Genomic DNA, 24,898 nt, shown 5'->3' with positions numbered 1-24,898 from the left:
ACAGTTTAGTCATTGATAATGAGACACATGGTACCAATAGCACTCAGAAGAATGACTGGACAGACAAATGAATTATGAATTAATTCAAAGCTCATAAATGGCATATTTTTCAACTGCTGTTTTTCTTCCATCAAAGTCTCCTGGTACATCAGATCTTTATCTCGTTTGTAATCTTGCTAACTACAGAACATTTTTCATTCAGAGCTTTTCCCTCAAGTTCTGGCCAACTACTTTCTCTTGATTGCCTCAAAAACTATGTTGAGATATTGCATATTAGTTTTTTGTTCACCTCTCAACAGGAAGAATGTACCTCTTTTCCACCCCCACCTTAATTGAAACATTCACCCTAGAATATTTTAGAGGGCATGGAACTAGCAACTCTTACTACTGCATGCACAATTATTTTACCAGCTGAATTATAGAGAACAGACTACACCATGTGGGATATGCATCTTTTGTTTGCCCCGTATCTGTCCGCTCCAATTTCTCTCAAGTTGGATCGGTCATCAAAAGGCTCATTTTATTCTAGGGAGATATTGGTGACAATTAGAGTAAATTTGGCTCTAATTGTGTATCAGTCTCCCAAGGATTTGAAACGCTATATGGTAGCCAAGTAATGAGCTCCCAAAGAAGCACAGTACATTAAAAATGCTGCAAGATTAAAGCTACATCAACTCGAACATGAACCATCTCAAACTTTGCCGGATTCAAAGACAATTTCAATAAGAAAACAACTGAGAGAATTTAACACTGACATACCACTCTGAACATTGAAGTTCTGAGGTGCTTGGAGCATGATACCCATGTGCCATGCTTAGGTTATCACTGTCTTCTCTTTCAGAACCAGTTGTGCATAGTTCATCAGGCCCTGCCCAAAATATGGAACAATATTAGCCTTTAATTATTTACTCATTGCATACTATTACTTGAGTCAAAGCAATAATTTAAAAAATCTTTGTTTGCTATCAAAGAAAGTCAATTTAAGTTGCAGGATTTTGAACAATAAATTCATACTCCTTTGCAAGCATCTTTAAAAAAAACACTTCTCCCCCCCCCCTTTTGCTGAAGCATCAAACAAGATCAAGGCAAGTTTCCATGTTGCTGCCATTCATCGAACTGACAGGTAAGATACTGAATGGACATATTTATAGCAGTGATGCACTTATCACTTCAGATCAACTTTAAAAAACATTCAACTTTCAAGAAAGTTTTAAACCCCAATATGAAACTATGTTTATCATGTCTGATCCAATTCCAATGCTTCCAAACTGGTAGTGTCCCATGTGGAAAAACCACTGACTAGCTACACAAACAAGAACATAGGAAATGGGAAAAGTAGGCCATCGGGCCCATTGAGCCTGCTCCACCATTTAATATGATGGCTAATCTGGCAGTGAACTCAGGTCTACCTACCTGCCTTTTCTTCATAGCTCTTAATCCCACAACGATGCAAAAATTGTTTCAAAAATATACTGAAGTAAAAACACACAATGCTGAAGAAACTCAACAGATCAAACAGGTCCTTCAAATAAGCAAAAGTAAAAATACACATTTCTGGCTTGAACCCTTCATCAAGGCATGGAAAAATGTTGGCAGGCATCTGAGCGAAAGAGCAAGGGTTATGGGGGTGGTGGGGAAAAGAGGTGTGGTCGCAAAGGCAGGTGGTGATAGGTGGAGAAGGGAGGGGACAGCAGCGATCAAAGGGAGGCGGAATGGCTAGGTGAAGGGAGGGAGGGAGAACTGGAAAGGGGAATGGGAGGGGGAAAGAGGAGAGCAGGATAGCAGAAATGTCAATCTTAATGCCATCTGGTTGGAGAGTGCCCAGACAAAAAAAAAATCAGGAGTTCCTCCAATTTGTGGGTGGACTTGTGGGACACTACACAAGGCCATGGATGGACATGAGCGTATGGAAGCGTGACAAAGAACTGAAATAGTTGGCTACTGCTGTTGACGAAGCAAAGGTGGGGTGGAATTGGTGGGGAGGGATGAGTGCACGAGGGAACAGAGAGGGGAGGATGTGTCTAATAGTGGGATCCTGTTGTAAGTGCCAAAGATTTCAGAGGATAATGTTTTAGATGTGGAACCTGGTGGGATGGTGGGTGGGGATTTGATGTTGTATCTTTGGGGGGGGGGGAGAAGGCAAGGCAGATGAGTGGGAGATGGAGGAGATGCAGTTAAAGACTGACTTGATAGCAGTGGAGTGGAAGCCACATTTCTGGAATAAGGCAGACATTTCAGAAGATCTGGACTGGGCGATCTCATCTTGGGAACCGATGCGGCAGAGACAGAGAAATTGAAAGAAGGGGATGGAATCCATGCAGGGGACAGGGTATGAGAAAGTGTAGTTCAGGGAGTCGTGGCAGTGTAATATATGTCAGTGGAAAGCCTGTCTCCCAAAATGGAGTCAAAGAGATCCAGGAAGGGGAGAGTGTTATCGGAGATGGACCAGGTGAGTTTGAGATTGGGGTGGAAGTTGGATGCGAAGTGGATGCAGTTGACAAGCTCATCGCAGGTGCATAAGGAAGCCCAGATGTTGTCATCGAAATACAGGAGGAAGAGTTGAGGGTCTCACCTGTGAAGGCTTGCAGCATGGATTGCTTCACAAAGCCCACAAACAGGCAGGCATAGCAGGGACCCATGGCTACTCCTTTGATTTGGAGGAAATGAAATGAGTTATTGTTTAAAGTGAGGACAAGTTCTGCCAGGCAGAGGAGGGTGGTGGTAGAGAGAGGGTGGACAGGTCTTTGGTCCAGGAGGAAGCAAAGTGCTTAAGACCTTCGGTATGGGGGATGGAATTATAAAGGGAATGGACATCAATCGTGAAGGTGAGGCAGACCAGTTTGGGGAATCTGAAGTCACTGAGGAGATGGAGGGCATGTGAAGTTTTGTGAATATAGGTGGGGAGGGATGGGACCAGGGAAGAAAAGATAGAGTCATGGTAAGATGAAACTAGTTCAGTGGGACAAGTGCAAGGAGAAACAATGGGTCTACCAGGATGGTTAGGTTTGTGTATCTTGAGTAGAAGGTAGAAACAAGCAGTGCACGGATAGGAGACAATGAGGTTGGCAGTCTTGGGATGGAGGTGACCAGAAGTGACAAGGTTGGAGATGGTGTTGGATGTGTCGTGATGGTGTCCGATGGGAGGGGAAGATAGGAAGAGGTGTCTGAAAGCTGTCATCTTCCCTCAGCAAGGTAGTGCGCCAGACCACAACAGCACTACCCTTGTCTGTGGGTTTAATGGTGATGTCGGGATTGTTGCGCAGAGAGAGGAGGAGTAAAGATTAGAATAGGAGAGGGGAGTAGTGAAGTAGAGATGGTTGGTGTCTTGGTGACAGTTGGAAATAAAAAGATCCAGAGTGGGCAGTTGTCGGGGGGGGGGGGGGAGGTAGCGAGAGACGCCCAGCGAGGGGGATATGAGATCTGAGGGTTCGGGGGTTGGTTAGTAAGGGATTGCTTAAGGTGGTATGTGAGTGTGAAGGGAAAGTTGAGAATCACTGCTCTAAACCCAATTGTTGCTGAAATATTTTGCTTGAGAAAAATTGTCAATGACCCATTTCCTCTGGAGTTATGAAACTGTGCACATAACAAGTCAGTTAGGTACGATTAAAGCAGTGGTTTTCAAACTTTTTATTTCCATCTACATACCAACTTAAGCAATTCCTAACTAATCACAGCACATATAGCACAGGAAATAGTTAAAGTGGTATATGAGTGGAAAAAAAAAGGTTGAGAACCACTGGTCTATATTTAAGATGATGCAGTGCAAATTTTGGATCTCCTTAAATGAGATACGTTGGATAGTTTCCTTCAATGCTACTGGCTATAACTGGCATATTTCACCTCAGAGATGACAATCAAGTAAATCCAGAGCAATTGACCACAAGTTTAACATTCATCCATCAAAAAGAAAATCCAGTTAAAAAAGAAATGAAGTCTCAAATTAATGATAGTGTAATTAAAATGGTCAATTTGCCTTAGGATGATATGAGGCTTTGAGGAGCATTAGTTCTAGCAAAGATCTGCCAGGCTGAATGACTATGTAACTGTATGGATATATACTGGTCCAAAAACAAATGGTTCCTTATATAATAATCACTTGAAATTAAGAGCAAGCTGCTTGAAATCTTTAAAAATATCAATGAATTGCCTGAAAATAAAGTGCAAAACAATTCAATTTTCCTCATCTATGACTTTTAGTTTGATCCATTTTACTGAAAAATACAATTTACTCATGGAACTAAATATTAAAGGCAAAGAAAAATCAAATTTGAAGGAATTGCTACTCCAGTATTAGCATTTCTGATCTCACCTGAAAATGTTGCCGAGTGTGAATAAAATATACTGCTTCTATAAGCTTCCTCTGAAGCAGGTTCAAAAGATAAAGTTGGCATTGATGGTAGAAGATCAAGCACCTTTAAAAGAACATTGGTTAGGATCCTGATGGAATACAATTTTCATATCTCACAATAAACCAAGACACATATGGAACATTTGAAGGGAATACAGCAAAATCCCCAGTATCCACAATTCAAACAACCGGCAGCCTCAAGCAACCAGCAAAATAATTACAGAAAATAGGTAAAAAATATGAGAGTCAAAATTGGCATTTTTAAGTTAGTTTGCCAATCACGTTATCCCAAGCAACAGGAAAATAACTTATCCGGCATCTACCAATCCCCATGGCTGCTGGATACCAGTTTTACAATATAATTAATTTAGCACACCAATTTACTGAGGTAAGCATAGCACCTTCTCGCATTAAAAGTCATGCCCAAGCAGGTTCTTCTGGAAAAAAAACTCAATGTAGCCTCTAATTCCAACTAATTTTTCACCCCATAGCAAATTAATCTTATTCCATATGGCAGATACACTTTAGTCCTTAATAAGGTGACTTAACAAATATTTTAGGATATTAATGAAAGTAGTTAGCACACTCAAACTTCAAAGACTGAAGTGCCAAATATCTGTTAAAATATCTTTTAAACACCAAATTTTTTAATAGAGAGGGTGATGCCACCCCCTCCCCCCACCTCTTGTACAACTTTTCTGCACAACCCAGAGTTTGAATGTTTCAACTCCTATCACAAAACTACAAGATTGCAGATTAGGGTTCATTAATGAACTCCACCTTGTGTTGATCAATTAAAACTGAAATTTAAACTTTGCCAGGATGGGAAATATTCAAAAAGGATTTACTTACAGGGTATTTTTTTCTCATTGGGGAAAAACCTGTTCTACTCAAATACTGCTCCCATTTCTTGTCCCAAGCACTTTCCAGTTTGGCTATTGATTGTTTCACAGAAGGGAAAACTTCCTGTGTTATCTTCTGACTGTGAAAATTAGACAAATATAATCCAGCATTTCAGTAAAAGTAAAAAATAACAGTTCTATTGCACATCGATGAACCTGCCAGTTTCTTCTAAATCTCAAGCCAATTGGCTTTAGTTCCTGGATTTGAGAGTGTTAATCAGTTGTACAAAATTGAAATTTTTTTCATGCCAACCATGAAACTATAAAATACCATTTTGCCCAAACCCTCCAAGATTTTATTGCAAAGGAACAACAGTCCCCTAATTCCCCCAGCAACATAAATAGTTCCTGAAGATTTAAAAGGTCAAATTTATCCCAGGGTAATTAGCTAATTAGTAATGGTAGGTTTTTAAGATTTATATTATTCATCCGATCAGTTCAAAGTGTTTGAATTAATTCTCCCGGGGGAGGTGGGGGGGAAAGGAGGGAAATACCATCGCTAGTCAGAAAAGTACCATTTACACCATTTTCTAAAAAAAAAAAAATTCACAAAAGGTCTACTCAAGAATGAAATGAAAACTTTGTTCTAAACTAGGAATGTAACAATACCAAATTTAGAGAGTACAATTGATCACATTGAAGGATCTGGAGATGGAATAACAGTAATTATTTGTTAGGTTCCTCTGCACAATTCGAATTTCACTTCAAGAATCCAGTTGCTTCCTCTTAAACAAATTCAATTGTTAAGCCATGCATTTACCTTCGTTCCTCCATTTCCATTAGCTCATTTTTCAGAAAAGTTGCAAGTTTTTCCAAGGAAAGAAGATGTTCCAATTCTACCAAGCGTACTTGGTTGCACTGGTCACCAAGAAGTCTGAGAGACCAATTGCACAACTGGTAGATTGCTGCAGGATTCAATTTACCAGCTTTGTACAGATCTTCAATCTGTAAACAGAACCACAAATTCAGAATACTAGGTAATGTTTGTTACAGAGTTGAACTTTCAATGCTTTGGCTAAACAGGAAAGATTGACAATACAAAAATGCCGCTTTGCCAACATATTATTAAAAAAATCCAGTTCTGTTTGGAGTTTCCGAATCTAGTTTATTGATTAAAACAAGTTGTGTTGACAACGATAATAGAACCACTCAAATCTTTCACCTACACTTACTCCTCTGAGAGGTACTCTCTGGTTTCAATCCTTCAACTGTGTTCTTATCAATTCCAGTCAAAAACAAAATCTATTGGGTGAAGTTTAAAGTCAAATACCTTTGACAGGAGGTACATAGTGGCACAGTTTTTTTTGCCAAGACTACCCAAAGTGCAAAGATTTGTCAACGAAGGACAGTTCAACTGGCTTCATTTTAATTCTCTTCTTTCCCCTTGACCCATAATCACACAAACTGCACAACAACAGTGTGCCCAGAAAAAAAATCTATTAAGAGGTGGATTTTCTTTTTCCTCAAGACATCCAGCTCTCTCATCAGACTGAAATCTCAATATTTGAAGAGCATTCTATGCTGCAAGAATACCAGTGATGTTTTATTGTTGGGCCATTACCCTTCAAAATTAGTCTATAGATGCTGTAAATCTGAAATAAAAGTAGGAAATATTAGAAACCTATGACCAGAAAGATTAACAATTTCTCTTTCCACAGATCAACTTGGTCCTGCTGACTATTCTAATATTTTGTTTTATTTCACATTGTAAAACCAGTAACTGGCTAGAACATCCCCCCCCCCCCACCCAAATCAGGGATTGCAAGCAGCATCTCCAGGGAAACCAGATGTAAACTTGTGAGTACCTCTTCCAATTGGCTTTGATTGTGTTGCATCAACTACAATGAAAGACCTTTGTCCAGAAAATAGAACCTTTTAAAAACATTTTCAAATTCCTTTAACTACATTCATGAGTATAAATTTTCTATAGTATGCTTCAGGTTTGATTTATTTAAAATACTAATGTAGTTTGCCCAATAATCAAGAATCCTTATTCTACCAAAAAACAGAACAGATTTGATCATTATGACCATACATACCTGATCTGCTTCATTCTGAACCTTCGTTACTAGTGGTCTTGGGACTCTTAATGAAATATCAGTTGCATCAAGAATGTTCAGGTCTACATGACCATCCATTACGGAAACTATAATTTCATTTTCTTTTTCTAATTCCAACAATGTTCCCATTATTGTAGTCCACATCTCCCGTGGCTGTATGGAAGTAGTTTGTGGCACAAAGAATTTAGTTTCCGTAGTGCACAATATATGCATTTCTTAATGCATATTTTCTCTTGACATACAATTTGAAAAAAACCAATGTTTTAATGCAATTCAAACAAGAGATCAGCTTTTAGAATGATCCAATGATTATAAAGTACAGAATGTCAAATTTCATATTTTATATCACCATCTTTACCAAACAACTAATTAAGTTAGGCTTAGGAATGTAAATAAAGCAAAGAATCAAGGTTCTTACAAATAAAACTACTTTGTCAATATGAAAAAAGTTCAGTGAAACTTTATACAAACCTCTTTCAATTCTGCAACATGTTCTGTGAACCCACTAGCAGCTCTACAAAAAAATTAAACATATTAAAAAGTTTTATAAATGGATTCACTCACTACAGATCTTTACAGAAAACCTGGAAACAAACAAGAAATTTAGGGGGCAAGTATGTAAGGTTTTATAGAAATATAAAATTAATTTCTGACCAGGCCACCTATTATCAACTGCATATCATTTTCAATAGGGGTATAGCACATTTAAGGGTGCCACAGTGGGAGAAAAAAAGAATGGTTGACATTTCAAGCAGAAATTCTTCATCAGGATATATGCTACTTAACTGCATCACTCCTGTGTTTTTATCATGCAGACTGGATTTAAATAAATGTGCACTTCATTCTATTGCAGTTGATTTTTTTCATTTCTGAACATAGATTTTGAAATTCCGTTGATTGCCGTCAGTAATCATTCCTCAAGTCTCATTCATTGCATTCTTGTAAATGTGTTGAAGACACAATGTTGTATTGTCAGTTTGTGGTCCTCCCCTTCCGAAGGACTTGAATGAGAATGGATTTTGGAAACAGAGTTCCCATAAATCTGGAATATAACATGAGTAACCAGGCTCAAGCTATTTCTCTATGTCTTTGGATTAAAGCTTCAAGCTTGCAGTTAACTCTTAATTCAAGAACAATGCAATTCCATAGTAATATCAGCACAGTGGCCAAACAGTTAACATGACTGTCTCACATCTCCAGCTGTCTGGGGTCAATCCTGACCTTCTGCTGCATGTGCAGTTTGCACATTATTTTTGGGGGGAATATTTTTATTTAAAATGTTCAACCATGTAATTATACATTTTAAATAAGCAGTACTTAATTAAATTTAAGATTACAGTATTAAGCCCCCTCCCCTTATCCTCCACTATAAAAATTATATATAAAATATAGTTCTATTTTTAAAAAAAGCAGCAATATAGCAAGAATAATAATTTTCTGGATTGCACAGTGGATTAGCTCACACACTAGGATCTTAATGTTTTATGTAAAACAACTTTAGGGAAGAAGTTATTGCAGGTCTTAAGAGGCTGGGAGTACATTTTTACATATTTAATCCTAACCTTTGCATATACAGGCTCCAAATATGTACAAAAAGTGGATATTTATTTTTCAGGTTACAAGTCATTTTCTCCAAATGAATACAGCTCTGAATTTCCAAATGCCATCTTTCTATATCTAAATACACATCCAGTTTCCGGGTCACTGTGATATATTTTCTTGCCACCGCTAAAGCAATTTGAGTAAATTTCATTCGATAGAATAATAAATTTAATTTGGGACTAGTTCCTTCTATATTTCCCAACAAAAATCTAGATTCTGTGGAAAAAGAGTTCCAGTGATCTGTCCCAGAAATTTTTCCCAAATCCTCCCAAAAAGTTCTAACTTTAGAACACGACCAAGTAGAGTGTAAGATGGTTCCTATTTCAGCACCACATCTAAAACATTTTTCTGATAAATCAGATTTAATTTTAAGCAGTTTTTGAGGTATTAAACATAATTGATGTAAATAATTATATTGAACTAAATTACCAGTATATATATTTGTCATACAATCAAGACAAAGCTCTGACCATCTTGTCTCACCAATCAAAGTATTCAAATCAACCTCCCATTTCGGTTTCAATTAATGAACTCTTTGATAGTGCCTGCTTGTAGTAAGAGATACGTTGCAGAAATAAATTTCTTAGTATAACCTTCCTAATAAGAACCCCAAACTCTTGACAAGCTGGTAAATGCAGTTGGATTAGTTTTCCCCCCGCAAATATCCTTTCAACTGTAAATAACAATAAAATGTATTTTGCAAAATTCCATATTTATTTCTTAGTTGATGTTGCACATTCTCTGTGAAAACAAAGCTGGAGAAACTCAGCAGATCAGACAGTGTACTTGATAGAGTAGAGATAAAGATTCAAAACCAGCTTGATATTAGTTCTCTATCTTTATTTTTGTTCTATCAAGTACATTTTGACCTGCTGAATTTCTCCAGCATTGTGTTTTTAGTTCACATCAGTGTTTGCCAACTTTCGTGTTTTAGTCTGTGACTGCATTGGTTTCCTCAGAGTATGTTCATCTCTTCCCACAAAATTAAGATGAACAGGTTGGTAACCCTCAAGGGAAATGAGATACCAGCAGAGTTTTTTTTGTTGTCAGGGAAAAAGCTCAAAGGGGGACAAAATCTGTTGACTAGATCATAACGTTGTTGAGTGAATGCCCTGCAAATTCACAGGAGTATGTGTGAGAAAGTTAAAGTTCCAGAGACACAGTGGAAAGAAATACATCTCTGACCTCTGACAATTCAATTCATTCCTTTTGTTTCAACAGTACGACTTTAGAAGGAGAGTACACAGCCCTGATCTGACTTCACCATGACCAGCCAGGTATGAATTTCTGGACCCTATTGTTAGGTTTTAGTATTTGCTCCATACTGACACAACATCTGGTTTCAGCAAACAAGACACCCTGCAAATTAAGTTTATTGAAACCAATAAAGAGATCTAATGTTCTTTTGCTGGAAGTAGGAATAATTGCACAGAATGCCATGGACAAGTTTCTGAGCTAGATTGGTAAATGTGCATGAAGAAATTGGCCAGAAATTCCCAAGACTAGCAAGCAATAAAGACTCTTCCAGCATGTCAACAACCAACAATAAACAGAACCTTTTTCTGACCCAATGTGGCTGGCTTAGAAGCTGAATGGCCTTCATAGCCAGCAAGATCCTCTTCCTTAACCACTTCCACTGGAAAGGACACATAATATCTCAATTACTTTTACTCCCAGAAATGGAAATGGTGTGGAAAAATAATTATGTATGTCGCTAATATTTTCTCTCATTATAATTTTAGAAGTTCAGGTGCCATATTCAAGCAAGTGAGGTTCTTCAAAGAGGAAACCTAGCATTTGGAAACAGGCTGGCCACTGTGATGGGCAGGTGATATTTAGCAGTATACAGTGTAAATACTTAGCTAGTTTATAAATGGCCTAATGCAACCATTCTCAACAGGGGCTCTACAGCCATACCGAGTTTTGGTGGTGGGGGGGGGGGGTCATAGACTGAAATCTTGAATATGGGGGCCCCCCAAATTGTATAGGCGACATGGAAACTGAACGGATTAAATATTTTTTGGGAAAGGAAAGGAGTTTGATGCTAGGCTTTGCTGCATAGTTGCCAAGCAACATATTATTTCAAGGTTGAAGGCATTTGGAGACACCCTAGAATGACCTAGATAAATGCAGAAAATTAACAATGTTTTCAGAGCGTTCTTCGCTTTGACATAATTGTATGACTGACATAGAAACAGTTTTGTTTTACTCCATACTTTGAGTAATAAATTCAAGCAGACTTTTGAGCTAACCTTTGTAAGTGCTTTTATTTTGTAGCAGTTAAGTTTTATTATTTTTAGAAATAATTTTGCCCACGAGGTCTTCAGCAAAAAAAAAGTGTCTGCAATATTCAGTGGAATACTTATCATCTGGTTTCATTACATCTTTGGAAAACCCTTCTCTGCCTGTGTGCTTGATTTATTTGAATATATTTTCAAACAAAAACATGAAGCTAACCTAGCTGAAACAACATTTAGGGACTCACATAAAGAGAAAATATACCCTTGGATTACTTCAAAACCCTTCAAGATAATTTGGGGAGAAACACAAAGAGAAAAGGGTCTTCTTGCCTCACAAAAGCGAATTGATTGCTAATGTGGAAATGCTCATAATGTCGCCGAGTCAATGCCCCTAATAATATCTGACATCATAAACTTAAAAGCCAAAGAAAGTATTCAGGAAAATTCCTTTGAGTAATTCCACTGTTTCACAAAAGCGAATTGATTGCTAATGTGGAAATGCTCATAATGTCGCCGAGTCAATGCCCCTAATAATATCTGACATCATAAACTTAAAAGCCAAAGAAAGTATTCAGGAAAATTCCTTTGAGTAATTCCACTGTTTCTAGAAGAATTGATGAGATGCCAAAGGAGAGTGAAAAACAATTAGCCATTTCATTACAATCCAAGAAATTCTCTTTGCAATTAAACAAATCCACTCTGCAAGTGAACAGCGCTCTTCTTGCTCATGCCAAATTCTGGAATGGAAATGAGCAGATGGAAGAAATGTTGTTTGCCACAAGGATTAAAACATATACCATAAGGGATTGACTATTTTCCAAGAAGAATTACATAAATGAGAACATTATTTCATTCGAGAACATGGTTGCCTGTGCAAATAATAGCACCAGTTCAATAGTTGAACAATACAGAGGGTTCATTGCATGACTGAAAAATGTTATACCTTCAGCCTTTACTATTCATTGCATCATTCAAAGGGAGAACTTAGTTACTAAAAACTTGGCTGATGCTTAAATGCTCAGCTTTCAAGTGAATCAGAATTTATGGCCATGAATAAGAAATAAAGTAATAACAGCAATAATGAGGCACAAAATGTAAGGCCATGTCTTTGGCCCATTCAGGAATCTGATGGCAGTGGGGAAGAAGCTGTCCTCGTGTTGTTGAGTGCTCGTCTTTAGGCTCCTGTAACTTTTCCCCAATAGTAGCAGAAGGAAGAGGGTGTGGCCTGGGTGGTGGGGGTCCTTGAGGATAGATGCTACTTTTTTAAGACAGTGCCTCTTGTCGAGGTCCTCGATGGAGTGAAGTCTGGTGCCTGTGATGTCACAGGCGGAGTTTAACAACCCTCTGGAGTTTATTCTTGGCCTGAGAGGTGGCACCTCCATACTAGGAAGTGATGCAACCAGTGAGAATGTTCTCCACGGTACACCTGTTGAAGTTTACGAGAGTCTTCAGTGACATACCAAATCTCCTCAGACACCTCACAAAGTAAAGCCGCTGGCAAACCTTTTTTGTGATTGCATTGACATGGAGGCTCCAGGAAAGATTCTCTGAGATAGTTGACGCCTAGAAATTTGAAGTTCTTGACCCTCTCCACTTTTCTTTTCTCCATTTTCATTTTCCCCCATCGTCTCCTTGGTTTTGCTGACATTGAGTGCAAGTTTTTTGTCATTACACCATTCAATGAGCTGATCCATCTCCCTCTGCTGTCGGTGATTCGGCCGACAACTTGGTGTCATCGACAAACTTGTAGGTGGCATTGGAATGGTGCCTAGCCACACATGTATAATGAGTAGAACAGAGTTCTAAGCATGCATCCTTGGGGTGTGCCTGTGTTAATGATCAGTGAGGAGACGATGTTGTTTTCAATTTGTACTGACTGTGGTCTTCTAACCAGAAAGTCAAGGATCCAGTGGCGGGGGGGGAGGGGGGCGGGGTACGGAGGCCTAGAATTTGTAGCTTCTTGACCAGCACAGAGGGAATAATGGTATTGAATTCACAAGACTAAAATTTATAAAATCTATAAATCACATTCCCTTCAAGACTGTCTATTCCCACAGCTGTGTGAAGAAAATGACAAACATTTCCAGACAGTGCTGCTGTATACTGAGATGACATGGCTGTCCAAAGGAAAGAGTCTTCATCATTTTGTTGCACTCGGGGACACCATTGTTTCTTTCTCATAATGAGCATGGAGAAAAACACCATGCAAAACACATTTTATCTGGCAGACTTCTTTGACAAACTCAATTTATTGAACAAGACCTTCCTTACAGGATGAAGAGAATAACCTCATTGATTGTAAGGAAGCCATTGTTTCTTTCCTTAAAAAGCTCAAAGTCTGAATTGCATTGCTCCAGTATCAGGAATTCTTACAATTTCCAAATCGGAACACAAACGCAGAGGCACTAAAGGACGATGACATTACTGTCATGTGAAGCACCTAAAGCAAATACACACAAATCTGCAGGAAAGATTTAATGACCTGTTAAAACTCAATATCCTGTATTGGATATTAGATCCATTTGAGGAAGAATCCACTGATGTGGACACAGAAATTCAAGAGAGGTTGATTGATCTTCAGAGTTATATAATTGAACTTCAATTTAACAAAGATTTTTGTGTTAAAGTCAAATAGATTTACAAAACTATGGAAAAAAAGGCCAAAATATTTTTCGTGACCTTTCCCTCAATACTTTGTTGAATGTGGATTCAGAAAGATCAGTTTCCTTGACAAAATACCACAAAAGGTGACCTTTCACTCTATCAATTTGGAACCTGACATCAAAATATTGCACAGGAACATCAAGTTCAATATTTTTATGTTATAAGAATTATTTTTAAAGATATCTTTGTTAAGTTATCACATCCTTGAGTTTAGGCTTAACATTCCCAAATGACTTATCGTCTACAAATCATTGCATTCCAAGAATCTTTCAATATTTTTGTAACATGCATGCTCATGTTTTCTTCTTTCCTACATACTCAATGATTATTTTCTATTTGTCCATTTGTTCTCGAATTACAAACCACAGTTGTTACGCTCAGAGTAAAAGTCTTGTTTTCTTTTCACTTAATGTAGCAATTTTTTAAAAATGGCTTTTTTTTGTAGTTGGTAGGAGAAATACAGAAGAAACCAACTAAACATGATTGCTTCACAGGAAAGGAGACCCCATAAACTGAGCAGAGTCCTAAGGGGGCCACAGCCGAAAGAAGCTGAGAATGGCTTCTCAAGAGCAACTTTGAATGGGATGACAAAAACAAATGGAGAAAACAAGTTAACTATTTCTGTATAAATAGTAAAATTTCACAACAGGAATTGCAACCGACTCTCCCATTTTCTAGAGGTTACAAAATAACCTTCACCGCAAAATAATATCCATAGTTGAAGTTTTGCACATTAACCAAAGTTTATGTTGTAGCGGCCCGCGCATGGAGTCATGCGCAAAATGGTTGACGAATGTGGCAATCGTACAGACCTGGGGTGACACTGGCTGTCATCCCAGATGACCTCCGCATGGCGAGAAAATGGGTGAACTCTTGAGGGAATGATGCAGGGCCCTGACGTCAGCACCAGAGGCCCTTATAAGCACGATGGCTAGAGCAATAAAACAGTCTCGTTTTCCAAGGCTTTGGTATGCATGCCATTCCTCTCCACGCTCATGCTACATTAGTGACCCTGACAAGATGGATCAAGTGGAGCTAGCAACCATCCATGTGGTCTTTCTCAGCCTTCCAATGTTTTGGAGTCGCAGCCACACTTGTGGTTTGAGCAGGCCGACGACACCCATTATTTCTACACAGTGAGTGCCCTCGATCAGGGCACAGCAGCAAGGGTCGTTGATTTCCTACAGCAGCCACCAGAGCAAGGCAAATAAGCGGCCCTCAAAGAGCTACTAACCCACACCGCCTGATTACTGCATATGGACGGTCTGGGTACAGGGTCCCATCTGCCCTAATGAACAAGGTGCTTGCTTTAACCAAGGGCCCAAGGCTTGTCTGCTCTTTGAGCAGATCCTTCTTGAGCAGCTGCCCGAGGATATACAGCTCTTGCTCATAGACAAGAACTTCAGCAACCCTCGGAGGGTCACCGCTCAGGTAGACATGCTCTAGAGAGCAAAGGACACCAGCGCCATCATAGACCACATCAGAAAGCCTCTCGAACAACTCCCGGTGAAATCAAGGCCAGCAGAGAGGGAAGTGACAGCTATGCTACTACCATCAGCGATGGGGTGCAGAGGCCCTTCAATGCTGCAGCTTTTCAGGAAACACCCTGGCCAACCATTGTTGACGGCTGCGGCAGATGTCCAACACGATAGCCTCCTACGTCTGGGACTCACTGTCGGGCAGGTGTTTCCTGGTTGAAATGGGTTACAAGATAAGCATCCTACACCCCCACCCCCCACAGATCTCAACACCCAAAACAGCAAGCAAGGCCCAGCTCGGAGGGCAGCCAACAGCTCCTGCATTTGAACTTTCGGGACCTGCGCCATTCCCCTTCGTTTCGGCAACAGCCTCTTTACATGGACCTTCACCCTCTTGACAGTGGGGCAACCGCTCCTGGGGAAAACTTTCTTCTGGCCCACTACTTGCATTTGGTGCATACCAAAACCTTTCAAACTCAGCCTCTGGGGGAAGCCAAGCTACCCGGCCACTTCTTGGACTCTATAACACACTCAGAAAATGAATTCGCCCGCATCCTGGCAGAGTTGCCCTTGATAGTGGCATCACAGTTCTCCACTGCCAAGCCAAAGCAAGGGGTAAGGCACCATGTACTGACTGAGGGGCCCCCCAACTCCACACCAGGGCACACTGCCTTTCTCTCAAAATGCTCAGCCTGGCGAAGGAGAAGTTCAAAAATATGTAATTTGGGATTGTGCGATGCTCCAACAATCCCTGAGCCTCTCCCCTCAACATGGTGCCCAAATCAGCAGGGGCTTGGAAACCATGCAGTGACTACTGCCACCTTAACGAGGCCACCATGCCCAACAGATATCCCGTGCCCCACATCCAAAACTTTGCCACCAACCTGCACGGGGCAAGAGTGTTCACCAAAGTGGACTTCATCCAGGGGTAATACCAAATCCAAGTTCACCCCCCCCCAGGATGTCCCCAAGACTGCAATCATAACCCCTTTGGATTGAATTTCTCCGCATGCCCTTCAGTCTAAAGATCGCGGCACAAACTTTTCAGTGGCTGATGGACAGTGGGCTGGGACATCTCATTTGCATTCATCTATTTGAACAATATCCTCATTGCCAGTTGCAGGGACCATGCTGCCCACCTGAGGTGACGATGCACCCATCTGAGTGAGTTCGGGCTGACCATCAACCCAAGTACCAGTTTGGTCTGGACACCACCGATTTCCTGGGGCACAGGGCTACACCCCTCCCCATGAAGGTTGAGGCGGTCCAGCATTTCGCTAAGCTATGCATGGTAAAAGGGCTACAGGAATTCGCCAGTATGATAATTTTTTACCACAGGTTATTACTGGTAGCAGCATGCCTCACATGCTCCCCCTTTGCACTGATGACTGGCAAGGCAAAAGACATTGCTTGTGACGAGGAGTCCTCCAGGGAGTTTAGATTGCCAAAGATGCACTGGCCAACGCCACCCTCCTGGTCCACCCTAGACCAGAGACATCTACTGCTCTAACAGTCGAAATCTCTAGCACAGCAGTGGGGACGTGCTAGAACAACTCATCAAGGGCCAGTGGCAACTCCTGGCCTTTTTCCACCCCCCAGAACTCAAATACAGTGCTTTTGACCAGGAGCTGTTAGCGCTGAACTTGGCAGTAAGACATTTCCGTTATTTTTTGGAAGGCCAGCAATTAAGGATGTTCACTGACCACAAGCCACTGACTTTTGCCTTCCATAAAGTATCACACCAGTGGTCAGCTCGACAACAGAAACACTGGTCCTACATGTCCAAACTTATCATGGACATTCAGCATATCGCAGGGAAAAACAATGTGGTAGCCGACATTCTGTCCCACCCCACGATTGAATCAATACACATCCAAGGGGTCGATTATGTGGCCCTCGCCAATACGCAACAACAGGAGCTAGAGATGCCCGCTTACAGGACATCAGTCTCAGGGTGGAGGACATCCTGGTCAGCCCAGTAATCTGACACTGCTGTGCGACATTTCTACCAGCAGTCCCCACCCCATTGTCCCTGGCTGCGTGGAAGTGACAGGTTTTCGAGGAGAGAGGTCATGTAGCAGCCTGCGCATGGAAACACAGACCAGCGTACAAAATGGCCAATGAACGTGGCAACAGTGCGAACCTGGGGGGGTCTGACACTGATCAACGTCCCAGGTGACTTTCTCACTGCGGGAAGATGGGGGATCTCTGGCGGAAACGCCAGTCAATCTGAGCTCAGCACTCTGATGACGTGGGGCCCTGACACCAGCACCAGGGGCCCATATAAACATGTCAGCCAGAGCAATGAAGCAGTCTCGTTTTCCAAGGCTTTGGTGTGCGTGTCGTTCGTCTCCACTTTCGCATAGTGCAAACGTTACAATGTCACATTTGGCACCAATATCATTTCAAGCATGAACCCAAGCCATATTTTTTTTAGGCTCATATCCCCAAGTCTTTTCTATCCAAGTACCCATCCTTTAAATACTGTAATTACATCTTCCTCTACCATCTCCTGCCAGGTATTCACCACCCTCTGCAGAAAAAAATATACCCAGCAGGTCTCTATCCTTCTTCAATCTTGCCTCAAATCGGAATCCTTTTCTTCAATTCCTTCATGGGAAAAAGATGCTACTCATTTTTCAAGCCTTTACAAAGGTTATCCCTTAGCCTCCAATGTTCCAGTGGGGATAAACCACCCTATCTGATCTCTCCTTACATCAACAGCCCCCACTCCCCCACAATTCTGGGCAACTCACAGGTGAATTTTTCTGAACTGTCCATTTCTACCACATCCTTCCAGTAGTGTAGCAACCAGAAACACACCCAATACAAGATAATTTACCCAATGTTTTGTACAGTCGCAATATAACATCCCAACTCTTATACTTAGTGTTTTTGGCCTGTGAGGGCAAGCAGAATTAATGCCTTCTTCAGAACCCCACTCACATGTAATGCCACTTTCAGGGAGCAATGGACTTGCACCCAAAGGGCACACTGTAAATCAACATTACTCAGATCCCAGCAATTTAATCTATGTCCTAACAGAATTTGACCTCCAAAAGTGCATTATCTCATACTGGTCTAGAATAAATTCCATCTAACCCATTTTCCAGGTGACCTCTATCCTGTGACAACTCTTTATACCATGTACAACAATATTTGTCTCATCTGTAAAATAATACCACTTAGTGTCAGCCAAGTAATTTATATTACAATGGTCTCTGTACAAACCCCCAACAACAAACCTCTGCCTCCTATTTTACAGCATGGGTATCTCTTTGGCTCCACTCACCCATGCCCAAATTGCCTTCTTGACCTAATCCCAATTGCCTGCCTTTCTCCCACTTCCTCTCGCAGCTTGTTCCATATACCCACCCCACTTAGGAAAAACTTGCACTGTTTAAAGGATCCAGTTTTGCAACACACCTCAGATCCCAAATGCCTTTACTTCTTGGACCAACCTATCACATCAAAAGCCTTATTCTCTTCTCTTTGGCTTGGCTTCGCGGACGAAGATTTATGGAGGAGTAAATGTCCACGTCAGCTGCAGGCTAGTTTGTGGCTGACAAGTCTGATGCGGGACAGGCAGACACGGTTGCAGGGGAAAATTTGTTGGTTGGGGTTGGGTGTGGGTTTTTCCTCCTTTGTCTTTTGTCAGTGAGTTGGGCTCTGCGGTCTTCTTCAAAGGAGGTTGCTGCCCGCCGAACTGTGAGGCGCCAAGATGCATGGTTTGAGGCGATATCAGCCCACTGGCGGTGCTCAATGTGGCAGGCACCAAGAGATTTCTTTATGCAGTCCTTGTACCTCTTCTTTGGTGCACCTCTGACACGATGGCCAGTGGAGAGCTCGCCATATAACACGATCTTGGGAAGGCGACGGTCCTCCATTCTGGAGACGTGACCCACCCAGCGCAGTTGGATCTTCAACAGCGTGGATTCGATGCTGTCGGCCTCTGCCATCTCGAGTACTTCGATGTTAGGGATGAAGTCGCTCCAATGAATGTTGAGGATGGAGCGGAGACAATGCTGGTGGAAGCGTTCTAGGAGCTGTAGGTGATGCCAGTAGGACCCATGATTCGGAGCCGAACAGGAGTGTGGGTATGACAACGGCTCTGTATACGCTTATCTTTGTGAGGTTTTTCAGTTGGTTGTTTTTCCAGACTCTTTTGTGTAGTCTTCCAAAGGCGCTATTTGCCTTGGCGAGTCTGTTGTCTATCTCGTTGTCGATCCTTGCATCTGATGAAATGGTGCAGCCGAGATAGGTAAACTGGTTGACCGTTTTGAGTTTTGTGTGCCCGATGGAGATGTGGGGGGGCTGGTAGTCATGGCGGGGAGCTGGCTGATGGAGGACCTCAGTTTTCTTCAGGCTGACTTCCAGGCCAAACATTTTGGCAGTTTCCCCAAAACAGGACGTCAAGCGCCGAAGAGCTGGCTCTGAATGGGCAACTAAAGCGGCATCGTCTGCAAAGAGTAGTTCACGGACAAGTTGCTCTTGTGTCTTGGTGTGAGCTTAAACCACATCTATAATTCTATGTTTATCAATCATTATCAGTTATCTCCTCAAAAAAAAAAATCTCATTTACGAGGCCTGATCAATCTTCGCGATGGCCTGTTTTCTTCTCTAATCATTCAGATCCAGTTTGGACATCAGAAAATTCCCAAGGCAGCAGCAACAAAATTACAACAAGATGGACAGTAAAATTTAGAGGTTCAGATGAAACAAACAATATTTTCTCAGTGTCCTGGCAATGCCTTTTGTTCCTTACATCATCCATCATAAATGTTATTATCACCGAAAAAGAACAAATTGGATCTTACTTTTCGTTAGGCTGCTTCTTCAAGGCTTGATTTTCATTAACCAATAATCTGAAGGGAAATACAAATAAAAATAAAGATTCACATTAAAACACTTATCAAAAATAATCTAGTTAAGCCAAATTAATTTGCAAACTTGTCCTACTGAAAAGAAAAATACATTATAACAAACCTAAAAACAGAGAGGAGAACCCATAAATAAATGGCAAAACAATCAAAATAATGAATTTTAAGAAGTATTTTTATTAAGGAAAAGGTGACCAGGAAGTAAAGATCATATTCGGGAGATTATTGTGAGGATTGCGTGAGGAATGAAGATTAAAAATCTGCAGGACAAATTTTTTGGCCTCATCGGTGAAAAGTCTTCAGCAACTCCACCACATTAAATATTTTCACAATATGTAGATTTTTGTAGTACTTTTGTTTATCTAATCATGGGGTATTGATGCCACTGCCAACACCAGCATTTGATGTCCAAACTCGGATTGTCCCTAACTAAAGGTGAAGCTGGAACCCAATCACCAGATGGGTCTGGAGTTGTGGACAGTTACAGAAGACCTTATGAAAATCTGACTTCTGTGCATTCTCTCAGACTCTGCTCTCAGGTATAGTTCTCTTCGCCAAGAAACAATGCAGACATCACCTATAAAAATATACCTTTTTTCAAACGCTCTCCTTCAGGCAAGATCAAGCGTTCCAGAGCCTGGGCCACGTGGTTCTGCACACACTTTATTAAACTGTTGATATCCTTCCTGATCAGCTCCTTTTGCCCCTCCCTTCTGCTATCATGCAACCAGGCTGCAATTAAACATTCATCAGCTCACTTTCTGGTAACAGTTCACCTACGGTGACCTTCCTCACTTCATAATTTTTCATTATTAATTTTTTTCCCCACCTTGTGAAAAATTCCATTTATGGACAGTTCGCATGGACAGAAACCTTAAATAATCTGGGGACTCCTGCATAGGTCAAACTGGGTGGGAAGTGTCAACTGTAAATTTCCTTCCCTCAGGTGTATTAATGAACCAGAAGAAAGCCAACTCGTAATAACGGTTGTTACTGAAGCTAGTTTTTCCCCCAAACACATTTTCAGAATTTAAATTCTTCAAACTTGCAGCATCAGATCAAGACTAGAACTGACTGCGGTCCAATAGTATACTGTACCTGCACCCATCCATACCTTCAATAACGATGTAACTCTCATTTTAGTAACCTTCTCCCTTATGAAAAATTTATACAGCTTTCATTGTCGTCATTTAGATTGACTGCTTTAGTCTTTCCTGAAATTCTGTCTAAAATAAATAAATGCCTCCTCCTCCTCCTCCTCATTGTGTACATTGTGACATTCCAACTCCAATTGATGTTATCCTTGAATGTCTTTTAATTGGGTACTTAACTGTATTATAGGTAAAGGTTCCATTATTGTCACATAATGTTACATTAAGAGTGCAACATGAATTCCTTTAACTTTTTTCTATGCTAAGGCAGACAGAGTCACCACTTTGTCCAGCATCCCTCACAGAAACCTACAACATCGTGTTCCTAAGTGGTTTCCTCTCCACGTACTGACTTGTGCTGAGCTTGCTGAGTTTCTGAGATCAGACAATATTCAGGCTATTGGGCATCACAATATCACAGCTAGTAGAGCTCCAGCAATCCAGACATCCTGTTCCATTTATGTGGAATTTGCATATTCTCCCCACGACTACACGCAGTTTGTCTGGGTGCTCCAGTTTCCTCACGTCACGAAGATGTGTGAGGCTTTAAGTGAAGTGACTACCGCAAAATGCCACAAAAGCACAATTTCTTTTGTTTTACGTAAAGGACATGGGTTTAAGGTGAGGTGTAAGAAGGTTAGAAGGGAGCTAATCATGGTTGCAATCTGAATGTACTACCAGTGGTCCAGTGTTATTGTCAAAACAATAAAAGGCAGAAGAGAAGCACTTGAATCACTAAGACACAGATGGCTATGGACCAAGTGCTGGAATTATGGCTCTGGTACACCATAGAATATAATAAAATGGACTTGAAAATAAAGTTTAGAACAAGTGTTGTACCACATGGATGGAAATTATCTTGTAGATCTGATTGTATACGAAGGTGGCATTAAATCCTTATTCATACCCTAAAGGAAAATAGCAAAACTCAACTGGAAGTTGGCTTCACTTGTCATTATAACCTTTCTACCTCTTTACTATCCTGTTGGTTCCCATTCAAAGAATAGTGATAGACTGGGCTGCAGTCACCTTTTATCTTTTTGCCAAAAGTATCAGTTGCAGTGCATACGAGCACTACAAGTTAGATGGACGGATCACGTCTACACTGGAAAAAAATCCTCTAGAGGTTAGATGGAATCCTGGTTCATTCTTTACATTAATAAACACTAAATTATATTTAAAAAAATCCAAATATACTCACGCTTCTCTTCTTTTGTATTCATCAATGAGAAAAGCTTCTTTCTGAATTCCTTCTAAAAGCTGGTTTCGTGCAATACAACATTCCATTGCTGATAAGTGAAGGTCTTGGGATCTTCTTCTCACTGTTCTGTGGCACCAGTTGCTCTCTTTTGGGGAAAAATAATGCACCAAGAACATGGAAGTAAGAAGCCCAACTTGAGAATTTTGCCTCTTAACAAGATCAGAATAAAACCCAACTCTATCACACCCCTGAATTTTTAGAACTGTGCCTAAATAGTTACTTTAAGGACCACTTGCAGAATCTTTTTATTGAAAGCCCTAATTTCATAATTAAAGTTAAGATTTTTAAATGAATTGGAAAATTCCAAACATGTTCATACTCAAGAGATGCAAATTCAACCCATAATCATGTGCCCCTTTTCTACATCTATCGTTGCTATGTTACAAAATTTCACTGGACCTTTTGGCTTGGGAAAGGAGTGTGACCAACCTTCTTAAGAGTCACAGTACCTGCCTTTACAACTTCCTTTGGCAGATCATTTCATATACCCACTCTCCTGTGTGAACTCTACTTCAAAAGGATGATCGCAGAACAAACTCTAAATATTCTGCACGACTCAATAGCCGATTGCTGCTGGTAAATGAATGAGCCAGTACCTGTGCACAACTACATTCAGCAGGTTCATGAAAGTTGAGAGCATAGAAACAGAGTATCACAGAAAGCTATCAAATTATGCTGTCATTGATAGAATATTTTCAGAAGCCTAACTAAAGTCAGGTTAATTTTCCAATGAGTCCAATATACAATAGAGAACCACATTGGGAAACAAAGGTAAGCCAAATTACAATCCTTAAAATCCCTGACTGAAAAGTGGCTTTTGAAATAAAGACTCCAAAATACCCAAAGAGTAATACAGAACCTAGTCTATGACATCCACATAAAGTCATAAACCATTACTAACTAGTGTTACACAAGAGGTACAATAAGCACACATGAGACATGTTCTTTGAACACCACAAATTCCAGTAAATATTGTTAAATGGGTTGGCTGTCAATCTGTGAAATGCTGGAGAGGCTCTCCCTCAACCCATTTCTCCAACTCTCCCACCATCTGTCCAATACCCTGTCACCTCTTGACAATACCGAGCTTCTTTTCCCCCTTCAATTATATCTTACCCCTTCTTACTTCAGTCTTGAAAGAAGCTCCCAACCTGAAATGTTGACTGCCCATTTCAGCCCAAGGATGCTGCCTGACCCAGAGTTCCTCCAGCATTTCAGTATTTGCTCAAAGTTCAAGTCCCTGCAGTTTTTTGTATGTCTTGACGGTCTACGGTAATTTTTTTCTCCAAAGTATATCAATAAATGCTTCACAAAAAACTCTCCATTCAAGAGTCAGAAAGTTGCAAAAATTGATTAATAGAAAGTTTTAAATATTAAAAACATTCTAAAGATGATTTATTTAGCCCAACAAATAATCACTTACCTTCAAGTTGTTTATTTAATTTGTGTGTGAGAACATATCTTGCAAAAGCATACACAAGATTAATAAATTTGGGGCCTCCAGGAGAAAGAAATAAAGAAGCCACAACTTGGGGAAAACTATTTCCAACTTCATCCTTTAAAAGTGGGAAAAATAACAAAGCTTTAAAATAACACTTGTTTAATGGGTTCGAGTTGCAAATTTAATAAATCTACAGCTGAATTTTAAACAGCACCTTCGTGAAATGAAATAAAACATCCATCACAAAAACATCAATGATTTTCTTCAATATTTAATATATTATCCAATCCTGCCCTGCAAAACATATTGAATATACTAAGACTATATAAGCTTTCACCACCATGCCTCCCTTGCCTCACACCCGTAAAAGACTGCAACATGCCCAATCAGGTACATTTGTTTACAAGTTGTTACCTTCCAAACAATAGTCCATTGTCAAGGAGAAAGATTGCATTTTTGCAGTTTCTCCACTGCACAAATATCACCTTCCACACCACTTTAATGTGTCAGTCTTCTAATCACCTTTACACAATTTCATGACCATTTGCCTTCTCTCTTCCATTTTTCCAGGAAAATTACAGGCTCATCTTCCAATGCAGAACAGAAGATTATGCTCTGCCACCTCCATCATTATGGTGACAAATACATTTAACTACCACTACCTACACCAAAATCTCAGCTTTTAAAGAGGGACCTCCAATCTTGATCTCAGTAGCTAAACACTGCTGGAATTAACAAGGGCTAGCACACAGAGTGGCACTGGCCAAAATGGGACTGGGTAAGAGTTGGGATGTGGGCAGAGCTTTGTGTGCCAAGGACAGCAGAATAATGGTGCATCAGCAGCAAAAGAGCTGAGGCATGGTAGTGGAAA

The 24,898-nt window shown here is 40.5% G+C and overlaps 1 protein-coding gene and 1 non-coding gene across 2 annotated transcripts in view; both read right to left on the bottom strand.

Moving 5' to 3' along the window:
• The window catches only part of haus6 (HAUS augmin-like complex, subunit 6), a 47,853-nt gene that overhangs the window by 16,885 nt on the left and 6,070 nt on the right, over positions 1–24,898 (bottom strand). The window contains exons 4-12 of the mRNA XM_069924089.1: positions 24,010–24,142; positions 22,527–22,671; positions 20,112–20,159; positions 7,782–7,824; positions 7,290–7,463; positions 6,011–6,195; positions 5,201–5,330; positions 4,310–4,412; positions 760–868 (exon numbers count right to left, since the gene is read on the bottom strand). Coding sequence (XP_069780190.1) covers positions 760–868; positions 4,310–4,412; positions 5,201–5,330; positions 6,011–6,195; positions 7,290–7,463; positions 7,782–7,824; positions 20,112–20,159; positions 22,527–22,671; positions 24,010–24,142 — 1,070 coding nt within the window. The remainder of the gene's footprint in view (positions 1–759; positions 869–4,309; positions 4,413–5,200; positions 5,331–6,010; positions 6,196–7,289; positions 7,464–7,781; positions 7,825–20,111; positions 20,160–22,526; positions 22,672–24,009; positions 24,143–24,898) is intronic.
• LOC138752168 (small Cajal body-specific RNA 8) lies at positions 454–585 on the bottom strand. Its single transcript, XR_011350424.1, has one exon. It is a non-coding gene; the product is annotated as a small Cajal body-specific RNA 8 (non-coding RNA).

Source organism: Narcine bancroftii, chromosome 1 (assembly GCF_036971445.1).
Source record: "Narcine bancroftii isolate sNarBan1 chromosome 1, sNarBan1.hap1, whole genome shotgun sequence".
Taxonomy (NCBI): domain Eukaryota; kingdom Metazoa; phylum Chordata; class Chondrichthyes; order Torpediniformes; family Narcinidae; genus Narcine; species Narcine bancroftii.
This window is presented reverse-complemented; position numbering and strand designations above follow the sequence as displayed.